Here is a 20,279-nt window from a genome sequence, read left to right as displayed (position 1 = left end):
AGAACAAATACCTAAAGAATGTCATTCATTTAGCATCAATGGCTTGGGCTGCAAAGTGTCCCTTTCCTCGTAGGGGTGCTCTAACTATTGGAAATACCTTAACCTGATGTCTCCCTATATGTTGAGACTGAAATATTAATGATGTGTACGAACATATTGGCTGAAACAGGTTAGATGTATGCACTGTGCTTGTCATGTGTCAACATTTTTCTCTCTCATCACTGCTCTTATGATTTATTACTCCTGTGTATGCAGCCCATAATAGTTTGGGAAACTCTCACTGGGGTTGATACCATTAGAAATAAACTGATTGTAGTCCCAATACTACAAGGAAGAGTGCTACACCAGGGTTTGAAAAGAGGACTAGAATGTCCTACTTACATATCACAAGAAGGAAGTAAGATGCATGTGGTATACAAGTGAATGATTACTGCATATATGAATAAAGAGTACAAGCGGTTGCATATTGGTCATATTGAGGTTCACAGCAAGGAAAGTCAAGTGATTACTCCTCCTGTAGATGCAACAGCTGTCATCCATTATTATTCCTGCCTCTCCAAAAAAGTGTAATAAAATCCCTTTAACGAGTCATTTGTAAAAAAAAATCTATAAACATCTAGTTTACATTATATGAATGAATGTTTTTACTCCTGGTTGATATGAGGTAAACTAGTCAGGATTTTACACTAACAACCCAGTGAATAATCAACACATACCTCATAAACAACAGGATTTAACATCGCTAAATGATCGTGCTTCTAACATATCCACCAGTTCTGGTAGAACGTGTGCCCTCTTTTGGCTGATCGTGAGCGTTCCTCGCCGTGGAAAACATTCTCTCGTTGTTTAGATACACAGGAATATAGACTTGAGACTTGAGACAGGAGAGCGAGCGTGTCCCGTTTCTTCCACCACCATGCAAGAGCGTCCTCTGATGTAGGCAGCTTTTCTGTACAGCTGTATTTCTTGCTGGGCTCTTTCCTGTATTGGTGTCTTGTCTGCTTCTGTGACGCTTTTCAGGGTTCTGTCCTCCTCCTCCTCCTCCTCCTCCTCCTCCTCGTATTATATATTTAATAATTTACAATCAGTGGGAGCAATAATGCAATATACTCATCCCCAGTCGTGGAATTATTTATCAATATTAAAATATACATTTAGATATAACCCAATGTCATAGGGAAGAGCCCCAAATGCAAAACAGATTACGTCACTCGCCCGCGACACGCTAATCACGCCCATTGATAGCAGCGGTCCAGCGGCATGATGGAAGTGTGCGGCTCCTCGAGTGTGACTCTGAGAGAGTTTGGTTGTGAGCAGAGTTTATTGTCTCGACCTGACGGCTCAGCGTCCTTCAGTCAAGGTAACGATGCAGAGAAAAGGGGCTCTGAGCCGAATGTCGGAGGCAGCTCGCTAGCAGCTGCTGTTAGCCTACTTTAGCATCCAGACGCTTCCTGTGGTCTGTGTTGGACTGTGTGACGGTGTTACGGCTTAACAGGAGACCCTGTTAACTGGCGACTTTTCGGCCGAACGCCTCCGTTGTTGTCGCAGTTACGACGGCCGTTCGAAAAATAGCATTGAGATTATGTAGCTGTTCTCGTGAATGCCTCTTGGTTTAATTGTGTAATACAGTGTCAAACCTTCTCATATACATAATATATACTATACAAATTAAACAATGCGGCATTCACGAGGGCAGCTACGTGTTCTCTTCCTATTGTCAACAGCTATCTGTAACTACGACAACAACGGACGCGTTAGGTTCAAAGTCGCTGGTTAACACGGTCGCTTCTTAAACCGTAACACCGGCTACTGTAGTTCAGCGCAGCATTCATCCCTGTGATTTCTTCATGTAACTATTACTTAAGTAAAAGTGCAAAATGATCAACATTTGAATATACCTCAAGTACTCATTCAGCGAAGGGGACATTTCTAGTTGGGCTTTGTCTCTTTCTCTTTTATATGATTTGATTTTACTCCCGTTTCTGATCACATCTATTATGTTTTCCTCCCTTCTAGAGTTCCATATTTGTTATTTATCAATATTATATCCACCAGGAGATAATAATAATACGTGTGTGTCCATACACTGCAAACTACTAATCTCTCCACCAAACTACACTTGTGGGTGCTCAACAATGAGTGCTCCTTAATGGCTCGCTGTGTGCTTGAGGACTTCCTCTGGTCGGAGTGATTCACGCTTTCTCAGAACACGTTTTTTGCCCGTTTCATACTGCCACTGATTGACTGCTGACTCATCACTCACTTCCCTTAGGGGATCGCAAGTAAGACCCAGTGGGGGGGAAACTGTTTGCTCAGTTTAATCGTTTTGGACGGCCTGTCTTTACCCACTCAGCTGGGTGTATCACCGCTGCTCTGCGGCCAGAGGCACTGTTATTCCATGCCTGTTTTATTGTGCGTCAACCTCAAGCTTACACAGGTATTGTAAAAATAAGCCTAAATGAACAATTCAAGTAGCGGTTCCCCTTGTAAGAGAGAACTGAGACAAGCGACTGCACACAACCGGTGCAGAGATCCACATGGATTACAATGAGCGCATATCTGTTGTGTGAGACCTGTGGGTAAAAAAAACTGTTACGCATGCACAGTACAATCAAACATTATAGCAGTGGTCAATGCAAACACACCTGTCAGAGATTGGCACTCTCCTAATAATTTCCCCACAGGCATCAATAATGTATTTCCTGTTTAATAATGCTTTCTTTTGTTCACAGGAGACACAAGTGTGTTGGCCGCAGCTTATGGACCAGCTGAGGTCAAGTTCAGTAAAGAAATCTATGACCGGGCAACTCTGGAGGTGTTGATACAGCCCAAAGTGGGACTGCCAAGTAAGTGATTATCTAATTTCTTACTGTGCAGCTTTATTTATGTTTATTGGAGTCCAGTGCAGTCCCTGAGTGCTGTTCTAAAGCAATGGAGGCAGTTGAAAACTTTTCTGAGCGATAATCTCTTTTTTGAACTTTTGTTGTGCTCAGTTTGCTTTGTTAATGTTCAGTTTTAATATTTCACACACAGCCAGGATACTTTAGTGACTGGTGTGTGGAAATTAAGACATATGTAATATAACGGAAAACATATTACTGCTGTACGGAAATATAAATATATGCTTCAACAAGCTTCTTTTGTGTGACTTGAGGAATGTAAGTGGCTTTAGGAGGCTGGTATCTTGACAGCTGTGTCTACTTCTGGTGTGCAATAAAGGCCGTACCACAACACATCACAGGGGGGTGTAAGGGAGCCAATTTGTTTCCAGTCTGACTCGTATGTATCCCAACATTTCGTTATTTCCTAGGTGTAAGAGAGCGATCACAAGAGCAGTGTGTGCGAGAAACCTGCGAGGCATCTCTGCTCTTGTCACTTCATCCTCGCTCCTCCCTCACTCTCATTCTTCAGCTGATACACGACGACGGTTCAGTATCCTTCAGTAAAACCCTGCTGGCATGGCACTGAAACGGGAAGTTTCTACGGTGTTTCCCGGTCCGGGCTCCTTCCTTATCTGTTCCTCAGATGTTGTCCTGCTTTTTGAATGCTGCCTGCATGGCGCTCATGGACGCGGGCCTGCCGATGAGTTGCCTGTTCTGCGGCGTGACCTGTGCCATCGACGCAGACGGTCAAATCATCACAGACCCCACTGCAGTGCAGGAAAAGGTAAATCTGATGTGTTACATTACAAGCGACTTACAATAAGTGTGTCTTGTGGGGTAAAACACACGTACGCCATTTTTTTTATTTAATTGAAGTTACAAGGTGATAAAATACTCCCACAGAAAACACATCTTAATAGTTCAACTGAGAAGAATACATTTTCCCAGAGGGTGAAGGGCATGCCAGTTTATGTTATTGATACACATCAGTAGAATCCTGAGTTTCATTCTACAATAAATAAAAAAGTGGCCTTTGATTTATTTAAAAAATCATCCTTTGACATATATATATATACATATGTCAAAGGATGATCTTTTAAATATATATATATTACATGTCATTGAGCAGACACTTTTATCCAACGCGACTTACAATAAGTGCATCAACCATGAGTAAAAGCTAAGAACAACAAGAATACAGAAAGTAACATTTCTTCAAGATAATCGAACTACAAAAGTACCACAGTAAGAGCCATTTAAGTGCCACTGAAGTGCAAATCTGTGTTTTAATCCAGATATAGTCGGAAAAGATGTGTTTTTAGTTTCCGGCAGAAGATGTAGAGACTTTCTGCTGTCCTGACGTCAGTGGGGAGCTCGTTCCACCACTGAGGTGCAAGGACAAAAAACAGTCTGGAGTGAAGTCACAAGTCGATATATATATACAGGACTGTCTCAGAAAATTAGAATATTGTGATAAAGTTCTTTATTTTCTGTAATGCAATTAAAAAAACAAAAATGTCATGCATTCTGGATTCATTACAAATCAACTGAAATATTGCAAGCCTTTTATTCTTATAATATTGCTGATTATGGCTTACAGCTTAAGAAAACTCTAAAATCCTATCTCATAAAATTTGAATATTTCCTCAGACCAAGTAAAAAAAAAGATTTATAACAGCAAAACAAAATCAAACATTTGAAAATGTGTTTCGAGTTAATTAGACGATTCAAGTGATTTGTTTAATACCCTACTAGTATACTTTTTCATGATATTCTAATATTTAGAGATAGGATATTTGAGTTTTCTTAAGCTGTAAGCCATAATCAGCAATATTAAAAGAATAAAAGGCTTGCAATATTTCAGTTGATTTGTAATGAATCCAGAATGCATGACATTTTTGTTTTTTAAATTGCATTACAAAAAATAAAGAACTTTATCACAATATTCTAATTTTCTGAGACAGTCCTGTACATATAGATTTGTTTGTAGATTTGAAAAGCCATAAACTGATTTAATATACAGTCTACTCAAAGTCCATATCCTAGTGAATTTAGCGGTATGTCTGTGTATTGTGCTCTCAGCTAAAAAATGCTGGATTTCCCCCCCCCATCTAAACTTGCATAGCTCTACGGTTTCTGGTTTTCAAAAGACACTTTGGGAAATGTAGCAGTCTTTATAAACGGACGGCAGATTCAGCCGCACCAAAAATGTGCCACAACTGATGGAACAAAAGAGAACAGAATTTCACTTCAATGCATTGGAGCAGAATCATTTCTGGAATACATTGAATGTGACGGATGGATGATATGTAACTGAATGCGTCCCCTGAGGAAGTTTCTTTGTGCGACATTGTGCATCCCGACACAATGTGCTCGTCCTCCCGGTGCAGTCCCGATCCTCTCTGAATTTAATCATTCGTTCCCGTCTGTGTCCTCTCTCTCGCCAGGAAAGTCGGGCTGTGATGACCTTTGCTATTGACAGCACGAAACGCAAAGTAATAATGTCGTCCACCAAAGGATCGTTTTCAGTACACGAGGTCGGTAAATAGATGAGCCAATGTGAAACATTTAAAAAAAGTGTTAGTTGGGAGTCATGTGTTTTGTCATCGTCGTGCACACCATGTCAGTAATCTGTCCGTTAAGATTTTTTTCAAACTCTGCCTCTCGTTATATCGCTGAGCTTTCATATGAGTTTGTTCTCCTACAGCTGCAGCAGTGTATCGCAGTCAGTCAGAAAGCATCGGAGAAGATCTTCCAGTTCTACAGAGACTCCGTCAGCCGCCGATACTCCAAAACCCTCTGAATCAGCAGCTCTTTTCTTTTTCTCGTCTTTTTATTTAAAAACAATTTGTACAATGAATATAAATCGTGATGTTAGAATATAACATTTGTTCACCACTTCATCCCTACCTTTGTGTCAGTCAGCTGTGCTGTGGGCGAAGTGAGTTTCACATTTGAACATTTGTGTGAAGACATCGGTGAAGTGTTCAGTGAGTGTGAGAAAAGAAAAAGAGCAAAGATGAATGTCAAACAAGTGCATTTATTGGGATTTATTGATTATTCTCTCCGTTTTATATTTACACGTAATAAAAGGATGTGGAATAAATACCTCTTGTACTAACTCATTTGCCACAGCCTTTGATCTTCTTTCTTTTTTTCCGACGATCTATACAAGTGATACAAAGTGAGAAAAATCTGACTGGAGCCCGTTAGGCGACAATCAGGTCTGTCGAGGCAATCCACAATAACTGCTCCCATATATATCACTAATTGTGGGAACTCAGCTGTAACAACACATGGTCTGATTTTCATTTTTGTTGTCATTGACACAAATGTCCAGTGGGGACGGAGGACGGCTCGGGATGGTCAGGACTGTACAGCGCTGTCGCTCTGCAGCGGGGTCGCATCCACCTGACACCGAGGTCACAGTCGTGTCTCCATATACCACCTACTGTGACTATTTTATATGATCAGCTCAGTCTTGATACAACACTGGGTTTGCAGAAAACAAAACACATTTTCAGTTCATCAGGAGACTTTATAAAAACTATACATTTAAAAAAAGGTAAACTTTTACCTGACAGTCTTTTTTAAATTAGTTTTGATCATTTAATTTGAATTCCCTTGTTCACTGCTTCATTTTTGGCACATTAATGCTCAAGCCAATATGGCCAGAGGGTTTGACTTTGACCAAAGCTGCGGGTTGCAACAGTTCAGGACCAAAAGGAGGAAGTGATCGTAGCTTGGAGCAGGTTTGTACATGGCAAACTACAAACTGGCCATGCAGGTTTCTGTTGTCACCGAAATGGAGATTTTACTGACTCATGCATCACGTGGCTGACCTAAGTTGTCTCGCCAGGCAATCTTTCTTTTTTTCTTTTATTCCTTCGCTCATCTGAACAAAGTGTTACTGTTTGCTTACATACGTTTACGTAGCCAACTTAATTTTCAAGTTTGTCATACGACAAGAAGCATCTTTCTGAAGGATTTATTTTTAAAGGGAAAGTAGCATAATCTATATTTGGAGAGCGTGGGGAGGCAGCCCGGGTGCTTCTATTCATTGAACGGCTCATAAAAGGATCATCCTTGGAGTATCTTCCATATTTTTGGCACTTTTTTCCTTTCATTTTCTGCACCTCCCGTCTATGTCATCATTTCCGAACACTGTATGGAGAAGCAGCTTTATTCCTCCACCTAGAGCCAGTGTTCCACTTCACCGCTTTGCTTTTCATTTGTAAATTCCTGAAGTTATATATAGAGAGATTTTTACATCATGGCACGATATTTTGTTGTTGTTGTGCATTTCAAAATAAAGATACTTATTGAACTTTGCATTGAACAAATCAGATTCTGTCCGTTCTGCAAGTTAACAATTGTGACGCAGAATGTGAAATCAGGATGTGCAGTGTTTCCCTCTGTGAGTCCCTCCGGGCAGAAGAGTCGCAACACATTCTGGCTTCTCTGAAAGAATAATGCTTTTGGCTCCACACATTATATATATATATATATATACTTTTTTTTTTTTAAAGCTCCGAGGCTCTGTAAGCTGTGCTCAGCTTTCACCCCACAAGCGACAGCAACAACGCGGTCCATCAGGATGTAGCTGCTGCCTCGTCCTTGCTGCGACCTTCTCACAGATTCACAGCCTCCATCGCCCGTCTCCTTGTCGCTGCTCGGCTCCTCCCAGGCGGACCAGTCCCCTCACTTCTCTTTCCGTTTCCAGCGACAGTGATATCTACAGCGTTGCGATAACATCTGCATTCGTTGCCCCAGTTCTTTTTCTTGATTTGTATTTTCACTTCAGTCATGTTTAACACTCATAATGACGACAGCACCAATGCAAAAGGTGGCAGGTAACTTGAGTCCTTGGGTGACAGCATGAATCACATTTACACACTGATGGAGTGATACCGTGGAACTTCTTTTTCGATGAAGGCTGTCCTCTGAACTGAATAATTTACTCATCCAATTCGAGGTGATTATGATATATACACCATCTCTCCTGTCCTTTCCCAGTTGGTGTAGGTTCGACAGAAAAATACTGTGATTATTTTACATTTGCGATGGTATTCATGATTGTGTGTGTGTGTGTGTGTGTGTGTGTCGAGTAGTAGCCTTTATGGTGGTTTTCCAGACAGGTAGGAAATCAATGCGGCGATGACACAGATATACGTGATGATTCCAAAGACAATGGAGAGCACCGAGAGCCACAGAGCCTGGCGAGATGCTGCGTTGGCCCCCTGAAAATCCCCCTCAGCCGACGCCTTGTTGGTCTTGAGGAGACAGCAGAGCGAGATAAGGATTAGAGGACAGGAGGGAGGGGAAAGAGGAGAGATTGGAATTCGTCATCATTTGTCAACGTCCTCCCTGGGCCTCCACTTTCCTCTTCCACTCATCCCAGTCACACGCTAAGCCCATATTATGTTCCTTCTCCGAATCGCACCCAGCGGTTGTGCCTCATTCATCACGTTCTCCTTCCTCCTTCTGTCCTCTCCTCCTCCAGTCCTCGTCATTGACTCTGACCTCTGTATTAGGTGGCACTCAACAATATTGGAAATATATCACCTTGGAGCTTCACGTTATGACTCTAATTAAACCTTAACGAAGGCCATTGATCTGTCCAAAAGGCCTTTGCAGCTTTCTGGCTTCCCCCCCCCCCCCAGGTGCACAGCTGGAAGGATGCCTATATAAACTAAGGGGCCTCTGGTGACTAGAGATAGAGATGCTATGGGATTTCCACAATGTCACTGATAATAGTAAGTGATGAGATAGTTGGTGCAGTGTTGTTGTCCCCTTCTCCCTTTGGTCTGCTGTCTGCTCCATATTTACACCGGCCTTGTCTTTCAAGAGTGATAATCTCAGCTATCAAATTAACACTGAGTGAGACTGATTTTGCACAGCAAGAGGAAAGAACATAGACAAGATGGCATTTATGTACATTAGTTATATGTATATATATATATATATATATATGTATAAACCTTTAACAGTTGCAGTAGTAATAGAAGGGCATTTAAATAACAGAAAGAAAATGCATCAAAAATATGTAATGACAAAATGATGTATTGATATTGATATTGAATGATATATAATTACTTTCTAATTTTTTTAAGACTTGGGAATTGTGTTTCTGAAATGATCTAAATGTTATAAAAAAACAGTTTAAAAAAACAATACACATCCTAATGCATTCATCCTTTGTATAGGGCCATGTTGAACCTTTTATGGCATAACCATAACCCATGTAAGTGCAAAGCCTCTCCGTCTAAACTCAAACATAATGCCCACATTTAATAGAAAAGGGACTTGTTGTTAGTCTTTATTGCAGAGGATGTGAAATCCCCCGAGGCTGTGAATTACAGTGCCAGGTAGTATCTCGTCAGCACTGCACTGCGTTTGTGTGTGTGTGTGTGTGTGTGTGTGTGTGTACCTTCTGTGAAAGGTAGAACGCAGCGATGCCCAGGGGCCAGAAGCAGCAGAGCATGGAGAAGAAGGCCAGACCCAGGTAGTCCTGAGGGATCATCAGAGGGAAGTTGCTGTCACTGTCGGTATCGCTGTAGTCATCAATGGACGAGTCCTGGGATTCAAACAGAGCGCACTCAAGTTGAGTTTACAGATGTAATCACCTCGCAGATGTGTTTATTTTGCAGAGGTTTTGAGATATTTGTCTTTGACATTTCTGCACACAAAGGAGATTAATTTAATCAACATTTGGAAATCAAATTTAAGAAATTTAACAGCAACCTCTCTCCATATAATGTGTCCACATTATCCTGAAAAATCCCCAGAACACAATGCAAACTTTTTTCATGGGGACTTCTTTCACTCAAAGGAGACTTTTGGGTTCGGGGACATTGTTACTTGAAGGACACATATATGCTGAATATATGCTGAATTTCATTTTTAAGATGCCATGAGCGCCAAAAATGAAACTTCTTTCAACTGTGTGGGAGCCCATTGCTCTTAACTGTGTATAGTTAGTAAGGCAGTGTGTTGACCTACTTGAATCAGCTTTATTAAGGTAAAACATGAAACACCAAAAGGATATATACTGTATACATAGCCGACGAGGATGAGTAAGATTGATATCATAGATGACCCTTGGGACTCAAAGCCTCGTCATTTGTTTGACTGAGTGACAATGTCTCTCTAATGTAATTCTAAAAGTTGCATGAAACACACGTTCAAAATGTGCTTGTTTTGTTGTGCTCCTGTTCTCCACAACAACTGTACAACTTTCCCTGGTGCCTGTGAGATGATGTGACTGAATGTGGTTAGCCTGGATGTGCACTAGCTCTGCTGACCGCAGGCGATTCGTGACTAATGCATGTTTTTGAAAGAGCTGCATATATTCAATCTGACCTCCTCTCGCTCTGACCCTGTCATATTGCTCAGCTTGCTTCATTGTGTGCGTAACATTACTGTGCATTTTCAAAACATGCTGCTGCAATGTTCGAAGGAAAGCTTCATGGACCAGCATCCCTTCAAAAATAAAATAAAATCTGTTTTTAAACATCAAAGAAGTTCAGTCATGAATACGTCAATACAAACACGACTTTAAAACATCTCCTGAGGTCGTCTCTAGTACTGATCGTTTAGCACGAAGCAGCGATGGAGTTTGAGTCCTCTAACTGGGGGATTGGAGTGAAACCAGGGAGAAGGAGATGCTGCGCGGTGGCTCTTTGAGGTCACTGCAAGGTTTTATTCCCACTGGCCTTCAGCATCGCTGCACTACTGCCAGCCTTCAGAATGAGCTGGAGAAAAGAAAAAAGTCGTTTTGCAGTTCTTTTGTCCTTGTGGAACAAACTCCTCACCTAAACTTTGCAGCAGCCTCTCAATTTTAACAGCGTGTGTAGGTTTGTGTGTGTGTGTGTGTGTGTGTGCGTTTGTCCGCTCGCTCATGTTCTTAATCATGGTCCTGATTGTAAAAACGGCCTTTCGCCTTTTAGGTCGCAGTGGGTAATTAGACCTTTGTGACCTTGCTGAGAGAATGTTCATAATTATCCAAATGGCCAGCGGCTACTTAATCGGGACATTTGCAGCATATGCGTTCTCAAGTTGTTTTCCAAAACGTTAGATGACCACCGTAAGAGTCTTAGAGCTCATTTACATCTCACTACAGGGTGACCTCTGCTCGGTGATCTATGAAATAGAACTGGCATCCTCCATCGCTACTGTCGTGTCAGTACCTGCACCGCAGCCGGAGAGGAGCTTTATGTAATCTGTCTTTTTGACAGTGAGCATTCAATTGCTGCCTTCCCCTGAAATGCACTGCTCATATGACTATTCTAAGTTCCTCTTTGATTTCCAAAGTCTGTACTGAGAGGAGGAGAAAATGCAAAACTCCTCCAATTCACCAAGAAGACGTGGTAGAAATTAAATGGACGGATATCATGATTATTTATGTGTTGGGGTGAAACAATTACTCAATTACCGTAATTAAATCGAAAAGAAAATAATATTTTAGTCCTTTGATATTTCCCGTTATCTCTTCGGTGACTTCTCTGTGTTCCATGTTGAACTGATTACTGTTGGGTTTGTACAAAACAAGACATTTGAAGATGTCCTCCAGACCTACTGGGACGTTTTCACTATTTTCTGACATTTAGTCGATGAGAAATTGAACCCTATTTCTGGCCCTATTAGACTTTCTATTCTGCATCGGCGGAACGGGAATAAGTTGCACTGCGTTCTGATGACACTGTCATAGGTTTGTTTTCATGCTCGATTTGACATTTTGCAGTTCAAGTACACAAACTGTGTTTTCGGTACATGAACGCAGCATCATGTCAGTGGGATGTCTTACGTCAGAGTCCGGGAGCAGGTCGTCAGAGTCGTCCATGCTGTAGGACATACTGTGGTAGTCCTCCGCCTCGGCCAGCAGCTTCCTCTCCAGCGTGGAGCCGGGCCGAATGTCCACAAAGGTGGTCTCCAGGTAGTCTTTGCTGATCAGGGAGTCCGTGTGGCCCCAGATGGGAGCCGGCGGGTAAAAGGACTCCAGCGTGCGAGGTAGGGAGCAGGGGTCCAGTGGCTGCTGCTGCTGAAGTTCAGGATGATGTCCACAATAGCTCCTCCATGCTAAGGGAGGGTAGGCCCTGTCCTCCTCACACTTTACAAGCATGCTCTTGAACATCCCGCCAGGGGCCTGTCCAGATCCAGGCCGAGGCCCGGGCCCCATACCCATCCCCAACCCTATACCCATCCCCATGCCCATCCCTGATGCCCGATTGTTTTTGCCGCTTTCTCCCAGAAGAGGGTGCTCCAGCTCATCTATATTCTCCATCCCTCTCTTTTAATACCAACCACACAAAAGGCCGCCACATCCACAACCAAACGTAATCTACAAATCGGCCTGCAGAGCTACTCCGTGAGTCCAATGGATTTATGCAAAGGCAGCTGCTTTGAAGGCTTTAGTGTTTCACTGATAATCCATCCGTAATCCTATTCTTTAATTTTTCTGTTACTTCAGGCCTCTGTCCAGAGGCTGACAACACATGTCAGGTTCATGAAATATCCTCAGTGTTCCGATGGTAGCCGCCTCCCGTGTGCTATGGGATGTGCGGAAGTTGCGCAGGGGACTCAAGATCCTCTTTCCCTCACATGTCATAAGCTATTTGTTTCATGGCTTGATGGCTCGGGGTTTGCCCCACGTCTTCCATTTCACATGATTAAATGCATCAGAGTTCATGAATATGCTAATGCTGGCTGCATTCTCTCTCATACAATATGAAAATGTTAATTCCGATGATGAAGGACCTTGATTAGCCCCTGACAGGCTAACGGAAAAACACTGGGCAATGGGTTTTCAGTGCGAACTGCCCTTAGGAACTCGTGGAAACTGTCTCATGCAATATAACACAAAGTCTTATTAATCTAAGCACACTCAACTGCTCTGGATTCCAATGAGCGATGACTTGTGAGTAGAGAAATGATTGTGAAGAGAATAACAACATGGACGTTCTGTCTGTCGTGACATACAACAGTGTGCTTGTTTGCACTGATTCTGCTTGAAAAAAGAAGGAAAAGCAGCAGCGGCCCTTCAAATGACTGGACTCACGCTCAGTGGGGTTGTTTTGAATCTTGGACGTACACAACCTCCCACAGCAGTCAAACTAGTGGCGCAATGAACGGATTGGGGCCATATTTGAGGGCAGTTAATCTGCAAAAGGAGCGCGGCTCCAGAAATAGAATCCTATGGCGCACGTCGGCAGGTCAGCGGGCCCGCCAACCACCCGGTACGTCTGCTGTTGCTGCAGGAAGCCACGATGAAGAAATCCAAAGTCCTCCGGTGTTGATTTATGGCCGTGGATTTTTTGCCCAGTCTGGCACGGCAACGCTCCTTGGAGAAATGTATTTTGAATGTCCCCCGTTCACCTTAAGAGGGTTTCATTCGGGACAGACGAGCAGTCGGTTCGCTCTCTATCCAGTTTGATGAGGCCGAGGAGGTCTGTTAAGAGAGGAGCAAGGTCACACGAAAATATTTAGACATCACAAGCTTCACTGCCAAGGCCCCAGTTTGGACCAGAGAGTTATTATTCCTCACACACACGCACACATGCAAGCACACACACACACACACACACACACACTACTTGGGCTACATGCCTAAACTTAACCCTCACCCCACATTCCCCGCATCGGTACAGATGGCTAACCACACAGGGGACCAGCTTTCCATCTTTGCCCCCAGAAATAAAGGTGAGTCCCGATGTGACTATGTAAACACCATTTGCATGGTTAACAGGTATTTATGAGTTATTTTTCTATTTGCATATTTCACAGAGACAATGAGGCAAAATGTAAAATAGCCAAAGTTGTCTCTAAAGGATGACATCAGTTCATTAGTTAAAGGCCAGTTGTTAAAATGGCACCCTGAAAATAGAATGAAACAACAGATCTAGTTTTAGACAGCAGAGCTGAGGAGTGACGTGGCTGTATTGAAATGGGTAATTACAGAGAGCCAGGCGAAAGTGAGGTGTACCTATGAGACTGTTTACAGATGGAAATAGGACCACAGAGATGTATCTGCTGTTGTGTTCAGCATTCAGGGTCTTTTTCATTCCCAATGTAATGTGAATGTGCCGTTTCAACAGACCAAGTAATATCTCATCTCATCACTGAGTAAAGTAAGTCCTTCTGCATGGCGCAGTGCTCACGGGCTCCGGATCAGTTCAGACTCGTTGTTGCACGCCTCGCTGCTTTGAGAGAGAGGAAACACAGAAGAAGTGTGTGTCTTTACTCTTTGGGCTGGCGTGGTGCAGAGGGTCGTGTTCTGCTGTAGTGCGATGATGATACTGCTTCGCTGTGCATACCCCCCTCCACCCGCCCCCTCTCATTTTCGCCCCCTTTTTATGGAGGGCTAGAACCCCTCATACTGAACACACTGAGTGATCGTTCAACACACTGACGTCAGCAACGGCTCCGAGCAAACTGCCCCCCCCCCCCCCTCCTGAAAGCGCTCGCACACATCTGGACATATCCCTCGTCCCACCCACCCAGACAAATCCCCCCCCCCAACACTCATAACAAGATTTGTAGCACTTATAATTTAGCCCGGCCTTCCCCTCTCTCTGTCGCTCTCTCTCTTCTGTCCCCCCTCCCAACCTCCCCGCAGCTTCATTCCAGCAGAGATGCACTCTGCTTTATTCCCCCCCCCCCCCTCCCTCGCACCGCCACCATAAAAATACTTCTGTCAGCTGTATTATAAGCCTGCCTCCGCTTCCGATTCTGCAACGTTCATAAAACATCCCGTCAGGTGGAGGAGAAGTTGCAAGGACGCCGGCGCAAATCACCGACGACACTTTTACAAGAGCTCCCCATCTATCCCTTTTCGGTCTGGTGCTTTGTCACACGCACGCACACACACACGCACAACCAAACACACAAACACGCACACACAAACACACACTCACACAAACGCACACATCCATCCCATCCCTCTGATCTGACTCCTTCACCCTCGTCCTAATCCAGTCACGACTTTGTCTCCGCGTGCACAACTTTAAACTCCCTCGTGTTTCTACTTGTTCTCAAGACGTGCTGTGAAGCCAAAAGTCAAATATACTGTCACAAAAAAACCAGCAGAGAGGTGTTGCTGGCTGATTCTTCTGGAGATCTCCAGACCAACACACTGGCGTGCTCGTCACGTGATGGCTGTAGTGTGTCAGCTGATACAGACGGGAGGCGAGGCACGTGGAGGGAACGCAATCGTCGAAAAAAAGAAAATGTCTCGGAGACTGTGGGGGGAAATTGGGAGCCGTAAAATACCCGAAGGCTCAAAATAAAAAGACGCCGGAAGAGCAGCGATGTAGGGCGGATAAGACCAGAGCATGAAGGCTCCATGATATGCCGAACAAAAAGGCGCATCTGAGAAGCCAAGTGGCGGTTAAATGGCCCTATGATTGCATTTCCAAACCCCTTTCTCTCTCTCCCTCTCTCCCTTTGTCTATGTGCAGTGATTGATCAGAGCAGAGAGGAAACTGAGCAGAAAAGATTAGCAAAAATAAAAGAAGAAAACAAATCGGCGGCAGCGTTGCAGAGCTCGTGAAGCCCAAAGTAACATCATGTTCCTATGGAAACAGATTCGCCCGGAGTGGAGCGCGCACTGCAGGATAAATGAAGCGGGGGCTAATGTGCCATTTCAGTGCTGCTCCTCTGCTCAGCTTGATAATAACTGGATGGGATCATTCCAGCGGATAGCCGTGCCTTCCAGTAAGGACGCGTTTCTGCCACATTAGACCGCAAAGGATCATTTCTATACGGAAATACTCCATAATAACAAATGAGCGAATTTACTGCTTTACTGGTTTAAATCCTATTCATTAGATCGATCTCAATTTGTATTTGTAAACGATGAAGCCTTGATGACCACCAACGTTAGTCACGGAGTTCCACAAGGTTCTGTGCTTGGACCAACTTTATTTACCTTATACGGTTCCATTGGGCAATATTATCAAGAAACACTCCATAAACTTTAATTGTTATGCAGATGATACTCAATTATCAAACCAGAGGAGACCAACCAGCTCGCTAAACTGCAAGCATGTCTTAAAGACATAAAAACATGGATGACCTGCAACTTCTTGATGTTAAACTCAGACAAAACCGAAGTAATTTTACTCGGCCCTGAGCACCTCAGAGATCAATTATCTGGTGATGTGGTTTCTGTAGACGGCATTGCCCTGGCATCCAACACCACTGTAAAGAATCTGGGCGTTATCTTTGATCGGGTCTTGTCCTTTAACTCCCATGTAAAGCAAATCTCAAGGACTGCATTCTTTCATCTACGTAATATTTTAAAAATCAGACGCATCTTGTCTAAAAAAAATGCAGAAAAGCTGGTTCATGCATTCGTTACTTCTAGACTGGATTACTGCAACTCCTTATTTTCAGGCTGCTCTAATCTAATCTCTTAGGTCCCTCCAGTGGATCCAGAATGCTGCAGCTCGTGTTCTCACTAAAACTAAGAAAAGAGATCACATCACTCCTGCATTAGCTGCTCTGCACTGGCTCCCAGTAAAATCAAGAATCACCTTTCAAATTCTTCTCCTAACCTACAAAGCCTTGATTGGTGATGCACCATCATATCTTAAGGAGCTTGTAGTACCATATTGCCCCACTAGAGAGCTACGCTCACTAAATGCGGGAATACTTGTAGTTACTAGAGTCTTAAAAAGTAGGATGGGAGCCAGAGCCTTCAGTTATCAAGCTCCTCTTCTATGGAACCAGCTTCCACCTTCAGTCCGGGAGGCAGACACAGTCACCTCATTTAAGAGTAGACTTCAGACTTTCCTCTTTAATAGTGCTTATAGTTATAGGGCTGAATCAGGTTTGCACTCCTCGCCCATTCCTCCTCTCTACCTCCATCTGCCTGATGGATTGTGGAGGTCTGGATCGTGGTCCATGCCCAACTATTCATACACTTTGTTATACTCATTGAATGTGTTGTAACTCTGTAATGATTCCTTCTGTACACATGACATCTATTGCTTCTGTCCATCCGGGGAGAGGGATCCTCCTCTGTCGCTCTCCTGAAGGTTTCTTCCCTTTTTTTCCCCGTTAAAGTTGTTTTTCTATTTCCTGGGAGTTTTTCCAATGTGAGGTCCTGGGACAGGGATGTCGTATGTGTACAGATTGTAAAGCCCTCTGAGGCAAATGTGTAATTTGTGATATTGGGCTATACAAAAAAACTGAATTGAATTGAATATGCAGTCCCTTGCAGCTTTGCATTATTGTTCCCTTTCAGACATATACACAAAAGCAGTCAACAAACCCTTTGAAGCCCTGAACCGCCTTCTACATGCACCATACATAACTAACCACTCTACACAGACACACACACAAAAACACACACACATACACAAACTCTCTCCCCTTCTGGTGTAATGAGGCTCGCAGAATGGGGACTTTAGGCAACATGTTTGCGAGAGGCTCTAGTTATCTCTGCAGAGCGTATTGTATGTTGTACTAACCATGGGACACACACACAGACACACACAGATAAACACATGCAGGCACATACAGGTCATTACACCAATATGCAGCCTTTGTGTTGGGCCTGTACTACATTTAAAACAATGTCTTTATCAATAACAGGCTGCTGTTGGTCACCATTAAGAGCTTATGAATACAATCTTCACATTTAAGTCAAAAATACAATTTGGGAGGGATGAAACATATATATCATAAATAATGGATACACTTCCATGTTATTATTTTCTAGCTGTACAAAAATGTCTAAATGTCGTCCGCCAAAAAAACACTTGGGGACATATTTTTATACTTTGGAACATTATTTGGCCTCGATTACTGCAGCTCTGCAGAGCATTAGAACACTGTTGCAAGTTGAATACGTTATTTTTTACATCATTTAAATAAATAAAAATGTTTCCATTTTCAATTTAAATAGGATGTTGAAACTCTGCCTGATTGCATGTTTTGCAGTTTTTTCTGTCCAACAGAAGTGATAGCTACATTTCTAATAATAAAAAAGCCTCTACGTGGACAAATTTCTGCCAATTTGAAATGTTCAAATGGCTTCTGCGCTGTACACAGTGTATGCCATTGGGAATGTACGCAACCAAAATTGAAATAACCTATGGTCAAATGTTTTGTCACAGTTACATGCACACACGACTGGTACACATGCATCCATATACATGTACACCCTGGAGAACATATCCGTGGGCAAGCACGCTTGACACATGCACGAACACAACCCTGCGAGCCGCAGCACAGTTTTCTTACAGCGTGTTTTTGTGTGCGTGTGTGTGTTTGCGTGTGTGTGTACTCGTATTAATATTAATGTGATGACATAAATCTGTTCACACAAATTGTGGGGCTTCACCTGTCTATCTGCAGACAAAATGCTGGTCAACACAAGACAAACCATTTGAGGTGTTAGGATTACTTGGGTTTCGGTTAAGTTTAGAATTGTACTTACAGGCTCTAATTTCAGGGTAAGGATTACATTACGGCATGCAGCAGTTAACAAGGAAAATGTCCTCACAAGTAACTAAGACAAGTGTTCGTGCACAGCAGCGGGCTGAGCGAGGTAATCGGCCTCACAGATCTTTACATGAGCAAGGCTGTATTACATGGCCTCATCATCATCATTACAGAAGGGGGGAGGGGCATATTTGTTGGCCTGTAATTGACAATGACCTACACACACACACACACACACACACACACACACACACACACACAGATATGCACTTAGCGCAATCAGAGGAGAAACGTGTCCTCCGTTACACATTTCATACTCCACACAGATGAAAATGGTGTGGAGGGCTGCGGCTGCGTCAGGTTACCTGAGGTATCAGGGATGCTGCGTGAGCGTGCTGCATGTTTCTATATCGCTGCACAGCAGGCCTGTCGTAAAGCTATGCAAACATGAACAATGGAGCCGATCTGTGTGTGTGTGTGTGTGTTTGTGTGTGTGTAAAAGAGGGGGTTGCTCTGTGTCCTCTATTGTATATCTTCATGAATACCAATTCAAAAGTGTGTACCTGAATGTAATTGTTTGCTGCCTAAAAATTCAATATGCTCAACAAGTTACATGTAAAAGCATGCTTTGATGTTGAATAACATACACATTAATAGTTTCAGTTGACCACACGGTGGCGCTAATGGTAACCAGTTCAAATGGGGAACTTTAGTACGAAGACTACTTTGTAAACACCTCACAGTTATTTGCTCCAAAAATGGTTCAATTAAAAATGATATATGTCAACCAAGTTCAACTTCTGTAGCATGCATCATATTTGAGATAATTATATGATGACTATAGAGAATTTGATTAACTATAAGAGATTACAATGCATAATAACGACAACACGCATGGATGGGCTTAACATGTAAGAATTAAAAGCTTAGCTCTTGGTATGTTAGAGTAATAATAATAATATAAAGAGAGACAATAAGAATCGAGTGCTTGGTTGCAACAACAACGCTATTAATCGAGTAATTATTACGAAATCAGCATTTCATTGGTAAAACAATCTGTAGTATTATTAATATAGGAGCAGTTAATATATTTGTGTCTATTTATTTTCGTCCACAAAAAGATGTGCATGTGCTGTTTCACAACGAAGGGGGTAGGCCGTTGGGGTGATGGAACAATAACAGAGAAAATAAGAACGGGGGGGGGTAAGCCACATGCCACATTTTTTATTAACCAACATAAACCTAATTAACGGTTAAGACATATCGGTTCTTCTGTAAATATTGCTCTCACCTTTCCCGTTACGCTCGGATCCTCGGGATGAGTCCTCCGCGGAAAGACAAAAGACGGGGGGATCCGGCGACCCAGCTCGTAGCATCCACGCGGCTGAATGCTGCACCGCACGGATCCGCTGACCTGCTCGCGCTCAGCGTGGGCATGTGCAGAAGGTGTGTAAGTGATGTGTGCGTGTTTTGCGCGCGCACGTGGAGATCGTCCGTATCCTACGCGTGTTTGTGTGAGAGAAGGAACGAGAGCGTTGAGTCACCGGGAGTCCAACTCGCCTTCATCCCTCCGTCGGGAGGCCGAGTCGATGCGGCGGTGAACACACGCGTATGCGCCTCTCACACCTGCGGTGTGCATGCTGTGTCAAAGACAAAGACCCTTCCCCCTGCTCGCGCTCTCCTCTCCTCGCAGACACGCGCAGGTATCTCATTAATCCTCGCCGCAGTCGTAGCGCATTTTACACGGTGTCAACTTTCTGCTGCCGCTCTCAGCTTTTCTCTGACTTTACGAATGCATCTCTCTCTCTCTCTCTCTCTCCTCAGCCCCACCACCTTCTCACGGCAGCAATACTGGGTCCTAAAGCCTGTTGGAGCGCGCGCTGCTCTGTTGGTCCTCGTTAGAACAACACGCGGCATTTCGCTTTTTCTTACTCGTTTAAGCGGATTAAG

At 43.3% G+C, this 20,279-nt stretch overlaps 2 protein-coding genes across 2 annotated transcripts; one reads left to right on the top strand and one right to left on the bottom strand.

The window, feature by feature from the left end:
• The first annotated feature begins 1,241 nt into the window (after positions 1-1,241).
• exosc5 (exosome component 5) lies at positions 1,242-6,007 on the top strand. The gene is made up of 6 exons (XM_056441666.1): positions 1,242-1,360; positions 2,733-2,846; positions 3,311-3,432; positions 3,526-3,666; positions 5,330-5,419; positions 5,590-6,007. Exons 1-6 carry the CDS (start codon positions 1,261-1,263, stop codon positions 5,683-5,685), a joined length of 663 nt encoding a protein of 220 aa, XP_056297641.1. The 5' UTR covers positions 1,242-1,260; the 3' UTR covers positions 5,686-6,007.
• tmem91 (transmembrane protein 91) lies at positions 5,903-20,072 on the bottom strand. The gene is made up of 4 exons (XM_056441665.1): positions 19,621-20,072; positions 11,689-13,329; positions 9,313-9,459; positions 5,903-8,155 (listed from the first exon to the last, which is right to left on the bottom strand). Exons 2-4 carry the CDS (start codon positions 12,163-12,165, stop codon positions 8,000-8,002), a joined length of 780 nt encoding a protein of 259 aa, XP_056297640.1. The 5' UTR covers positions 12,166-13,329; positions 19,621-20,072; the 3' UTR covers positions 5,903-7,999.
• Between the last annotated feature and the right edge of the window lie 207 nt (positions 20,073-20,279).

This window comes from Pseudoliparis swirei, chromosome 20 (assembly GCF_029220125.1).
Source record: "Pseudoliparis swirei isolate HS2019 ecotype Mariana Trench chromosome 20, NWPU_hadal_v1, whole genome shotgun sequence".
Classification (NCBI taxonomy): domain Eukaryota; kingdom Metazoa; phylum Chordata; class Actinopteri; order Perciformes; family Liparidae; genus Pseudoliparis; species Pseudoliparis swirei.
Note: the sequence above shows the minus strand (reverse complement) of the source record. Positions and strands in the feature narration are given on the sequence as shown.

Bases quoted from the DNA above. Each gene is read 5' to 3' on its own strand.
- tmem91 (XM_056441665.1), bottom strand. From the start codon at position 12,165: ATGGAGAATATAGATGAGCTGGAGCACCCTCTTCTGGGAGAAAGCGGC. The intron at 9,460-11,688 runs GTAAGACATCCC...TTTGAATCCCAG, and splicing joins ACCTGCTCCCGGACTCTGAC to GACTCGTCCATTGATGACTA. The intron at 8,156-9,312 runs GTACACACACAC...TGTCTCCTCAAG, and splicing joins CGTTCTACCTTTCACAGAAG to ACCAACAAGGCGTCGGCTGA.
- exosc5 (XM_056441666.1), top strand. From the start codon at position 1,261: ATGATGGAAGTGTGCGGCTCCTCGAGTGTGACTCTGAGAGAGTTTGGT. The intron at 2,847-3,310 runs GTAAGTGATTAT...GTTATTTCCTAG, and splicing joins GCCCAAAGTGGGACTGCCAA to GTGTAAGAGAGCGATCACAA. The intron at 3,433-3,525 runs GTATCCTTCAGT...TCTGTTCCTCAG, and splicing joins TGATACACGACGACGGTTCA to ATGTTGTCCTGCTTTTTGAA.